This window comes from Penaeus vannamei, chromosome 2 (assembly GCF_042767895.1).
Source record: "Penaeus vannamei isolate JL-2024 chromosome 2, ASM4276789v1, whole genome shotgun sequence".
NCBI classification, from domain to species: Eukaryota; Metazoa; Arthropoda; class Malacostraca; order Decapoda; family Penaeidae; genus Penaeus; species Penaeus vannamei.
In genome coordinates, this window is record NC_091550.1 from 36,341,126 (window position 1) to 36,346,125 (window position 5,000).

The following is a 5,000-nucleotide window of genomic DNA, read 5'->3' on the forward strand; positions in this document are numbered from 1 at the left end:
AATTTTTAAGATATATATACGCACGCGCTTACACAGTTTTTACGTTTGATGATTACCTAGCATGGTTGTTAATACTGCAAGGACATTTGCGCAGCTCAAGGAAGTTCAGTGAATATGATGAGAAACGATGTCGTATCTGCTCCAACGGACGCGCTGTCGGCGAGGGAGAGCCGTAAGGAAAATATTTCGTGACTTATTGCGTCGTTTTAAGGACGTAGCAGCAAGGGCGGCAGCGGGGCGGGCGGGAGTGACGCTCGATAGACCGAGAAGGGACGGCGGGATGCAGACGCCAGCGAGGACATTCTTCAACATAAGTGATTATCGCGCTATGCAAATCAGATTTTATTATAGACGCATCTAGATCATGGCTAATCATGGCTTTCGTATTAGTAGTAATGTATAGGGCGCGTACAAAACGAAGATGAATGCGAGTCGTTTGCAGATTTAAGGAAATGAAAGTATTTTAAAAGTATGTATATACATGTATATATATATATATATATATATATATATATATATATATATATATATATTTTTTTTTTTTTTTTTTTTTTTTTTTTTTTTTTGATTAACTACTTCTAGTGTTGGAAGTAGTCCGGGTTTCGCATTAGCCACCCGGTAATGGTTCTCAAGGTTGTTATTTACTGTTTGGGTGGCATATCTTTAATTGATAATATTGGAATTGATAATGGTGGTGTTGTATTATCTCGGAGGTGGTGATTGACGTATGGTGTTAAAGGATTCTTCAGTACTGAGTAGTGTTTTGACACATTCTGCTGCCAAGTGAAGATCAAGAGGGGTATCTGAGGTTAATCTACTGTACTGTTATGGCTTTATAGGATCTAATACAGGGCAGCACAAGACATAATGTAGAAGTGGTTCTTCAACAATGGCGTGGCAGTGTTGACACTCTTTGGGAAAGCGTTCAGCAATTTCCCAATGACAGCGATAGCCTAAGCGAAGGCGGTGTAGGATGGTTGCATTACTTCTCGTCATCGAGCGTGGTATGATGATGGGTTGGTAGTCCGTGACTGTTTTGTACCAGAGCACAGAGGGGGAACCAGCTTGAACCCTGACTAAATGCTGGATGTCGGAAACTTGGAAGGAGGCTTTCTTGGCTAGTTTCTTGATGTGGCTGATACTTAGACGGACCGTGGTGACGTGGCTGTGTCGTAAGCTATCTTTGGCAGCGAGATCAGCAAGGTCATTTTGGCTAATCCCAGCATGACTAGGTATCCACTGAAAGTGAATTGACTTTCCTTGATCTGAGAGTTGTTGAATCTTGAATAAGACTAGAGTAATGAGCTTGGTATTGTCATCAAGGGGACGCTTTTGAAGACTGGCTGAGAGGGAGTCGGTTAAGATGTAAATAGAATCTTGAGGTAAGAGGAGGGCATGTGTAAAGGCTCCCTTTATTGCAAAGAGTTCTGCCTGTAAGATGGAGGAGTTGTTAGAGATTCGTCTGGCGTATGTGTAATCGCCGCATATGAAGGCTGATCCTGCTCTTCCTGTATGAGGTTCAACAGAGCCGTCGGTAAAAATGGTGACAATTTTCGGATTGGACACAAGTAGCTGAACATCTTCACTGACACATGTAAAGTGGTCAAGGTTACAAAGTGCTTTTGGTTGGGTCAAGGTGTCTTTGTGAATGTGAGCTAAGGGCATGTCCCAAGGTTTGGGTATGGTGTATCCAGGATGGGAACAATCGAGTCCCCTACTTCTGATAGCAGGCAGGAGATTTAGCGCACCTAGGGATTGTAAAATGCCTTTGTGCCATTATCTGACGTGGGGGAACAGCTTTTTGGTGAAGGACAACATTCTGCAGGGATCTGGCGAGTGGGCCATTGTCAGTTCTGGAGACGATCTTGCAGACCAAGCCAGCAACCATTTGGTGAACTCTCATAGCAAGAGGGACGAGATGGGATTCCTCACGTAAGTTGGCAAGCCCAGTCCAGCATGGTGCTCCGAGAATGAGACGCATGCATTTATTTTGGATGGTTTCTAACTTGGAAACCTGAGGCGGGGTTAGGTGCAGCAAGGACACAGAGCTGTAATATATAATGGAGCATATTGCATGTATATAGTAGGAGCACAAGACATGATAACCTGCGTCCATGTCTAGTCCAGTTAAACGCTTCATGACATTGCTGTGGGATTTGGTCTTGTCTAGGAGGTACTTCAGTTTGGATGCAGATGCATACGTTAATAAGTACGTATCAGATGGAAGTTGGATCGATAATAGGTCAGCAATAACAATATTGAAAAGGAAAGGACTGAGGATACCACCTTGGGATGTTCCATTCTCAAATGTCAGCACATCTGAGAGAGTGCCTTGAATTCGGACATGCGCCTTTCTGTCCTGAAGATAGTCCTTCGTCCAACTCAGAAGTTTGCCGGAGATACCTCTGGAGGCGAGGATATTGATGATGACTTTGCTGTTGGCCAACTCAAAGGCTTTCTCGATGTCCAAAAGGTAATGTTGCTGTCAATGCCATCTGTGATGGAGTATATGGTGGCAAGATTATCTTTGGTGCTGAGTCCTTTAGTGTAGGCATAAATATGTTGATAGGGATGAGGTATATAGTATGACAGTCTTGTAAGAATGGCATGTTCCATTGTCTTACCTAAGCAAGACAGGAGAGAAATGGGTTTGTAAGAGGTAGGTTGACCTGTTTTGGGAATGGGTTGGGTGACTGCAACTTTCCAACTGGTGGGAAGACGACCAGCAGCAAGGGACTTGTTGAAAAGGAGATGGAGCTGACTAAGGGCTTCAGGGCCAAGGTGATTTAGCATTGAGTAGGAAATATTATCCAAACCTGGAGCTGTATTAGTATTAATCTTTAGAGCCTGCTTTACCTCCTGTTGGGTGAAAGGTTCGTCAGACTCTGCAGTTTCTTGCAGAGCCTATTGGATATCAGCATCTCTCTGTGGCGATAAGGCTGCAAGGCGGTTTCTTGTCGAGAGTGGAAGCTGAGAGGTGTTGCTTCTGGTTACGAAGGTCGTTAGAAGTGCATCTGCTTCGGTCTTGGGCTGTGGGTGATGAGCCTGTGATTTGAATTTTCCAGCAACAATGTTCAGTCTTCGCCATAAGTCATGTAAGGAGGTATGAACATTTAAGGATTCACACCATTCAAGCCATTTATTTGTTTTAATTTCTTGTATTTTCTCCCGAATCAAGGGGATGGCTTCCCTGTACGTCTGGAGAAGTTCAGGTGAAGGATGTTTGTGCAGGGTCTTACGGAGAATGAGGAGACGACGTCGAAGCTCCTTTACCCTTTCGTCGTAGAACCAGTGGTTGCGGTGATGTGTGGTGGGTGTTGTCAGAGGGATAGTCTGATTTGCTGCAATGTGTATGGCTTGAACGATTTCTGATTCGAGCTGATCTATGTTGTTAGGTGGATCAAAGCTGCAGGCCCAGGTTTCCATCGACTGAGTATATAAGTGCCAGTTTGCCTTCCATTTAAGAGTGGGAGGAGGAGACGGTATACGAGGTGTGTCAATGGTGACAGTCACGGCGAAGTGATCAGAGGCCAGATAGGAGTGAAGAGACCAAGTCATCAATGAGGATAATGGGGTTGAAACGAACAGTAAATCCAAGACTCCCCCTCGCATATGTGTGGATGTCCTCTTGCTTATGAGAGAGACTTGTGGGAAATCTCGTAAGAGACGAATGAGATGGTGACCAGAGGTGCAGGTTTTGTGAGCACTGGAAGTGGAAGGATTGTTCCACAAGGGATCATGGGCGTTAAAGTTTCCACATAGAATTGATGGTGAGTCGTTAACTTTTGCGAAAATGTTGTCAAGTTGGAGTCTGGCTGATTCACGGGGGGGAGGGGGGCGGTAAATGTCAAAAACTTGAAAATCGCCTTCTAGTAAAGAGACGGTGACACCTTGATATTCAATTTCCGGGCCGCAGTGGGCCTGAAGGTGAATGGGTTTGGCTAAGATATCAGCTCGAAAAAAAGATGGAGGTGCCTCTATTTGTGCCTGGTTGATAGAAATTGTGAAAGCCATTATAGTTCTTGAGATTGATGTCGGATTTGAGCACCGCACCGAAACCGCGAAGCCCCTCACTGACGTCCCCTACTCCCTCGGTAAGGCTCGCTCCGGCGTTCTGTCACTGGAGCCAACCGAGGCAGCAACAGCTGTAAGTGGGCTGTAGGGCCCGTGGCAGAGGCCCTCCAACTCCGCCCTGACGCCTTACTTAGGCGCCTCGTACCCTACAGTAGGTGGCCGGCCCCAGCAATTACCAGCCAGAGCTTGCCAAACATCAGGAACAGGGAAAGCGCCGCAAACAGCTCCACACCGACGAAGCGTCATGGCGAAGCAGCACCAGCAGGATTCCAGGAATGAAGACGGTGGTCGCCCCGTCACGCCGACGACGAAGCTGCCTCCGCAGAAGTCCAGGTAAGTGGCCCCTCCCGGTAAGGCAGAGGTGACTCTTCGGCGGGACCCATCTCCCGACGACCGCAGACATCTCTAAGCTGTCCTTCCTTAGGCAGTGATATCGATAGGTAGGTGCATCCGTTAAAATTGGATCTGATTACAGGTGGCAGCTCGCGCGGGAGCCGAGTCGTCGTCCATTGGTGGGAGAGAGCTGGAGAGATGTTATCGCTGCGGCCGCCGGGAGAAGAGTGTGGAAATCCCAAGGGGTATCCTTCAAGGACCATTCTGGTCTTCTTGGGCGGGGGATTGTAGATGTTAAGGTTAATAGCCTTACCGCTACTGAGGATGTTAATAGTTTGCAGGATATCGAAGATCTCTTTGGTCTTGGCCTGCAGGATGTAGTCACTCTTTGGTGTCAGCTTTGTGGAGACCTGCAGGGTAGGAAAGTCCTTCTCAAGAGCGAGAAGAGCAGCAGTGGGGAAGTCTTCAGACTGGGAAACAATGAATTGAGTGGTGAGAGGAGCATCACTGAGAGAGGTTGTCGATGGTTTATTGAGAGCAGCTGATACAGGCTGCGACGACACAGGTGACTCCGCTCCGCTGGTCGTAGCGTC

At 46.8% G+C, this 5,000-nt stretch overlaps 1 protein-coding gene across 1 annotated transcript; it reads right to left on the reverse strand.

Annotated features, from left to right (window-relative positions):
* Positions 1 to 2,382: 2,382 nt before the first annotated feature.
* LOC138865659 (uncharacterized) lies at positions 2,383 to 4,320 on the reverse strand. The gene is made up of 4 exons (XM_070136719.1): positions 4,225 to 4,320; positions 2,995 to 3,987; positions 2,709 to 2,904; positions 2,383 to 2,540 (listed from the first exon to the last, which is right to left on the reverse strand). The coding sequence occupies exons 1-4, from the start codon at positions 4,318 to 4,320 to the stop codon at positions 2,383 to 2,385; spliced, it is 1,443 nt and encodes a 480-aa protein (XP_069992820.1).
* Positions 4,321 to 5,000: the final 680 nt, after the last annotated feature.

Coding starts and splice junctions, on each gene's coding strand:
- LOC138865659 (XM_070136719.1), bottom strand. CDS start 4,320: ATGACGCTTCGTCGGTGTGGAGCTGTTTGCGGCGCTTTCCCTGTTCCT. Junction 3,988..4,224: donor GCTGGGGCCGGCCACCTACT/GTAGGGTACGAG, acceptor TCTATCAACCAG/GCACAAATAGAGGCACCTCC. Junction 2,905..2,994: donor ATGCACTTCTAACGACCTTC/GTAACCAGAAGC, acceptor GATATCCAATAG/GCTCTGCAAGAAACTGCAGA.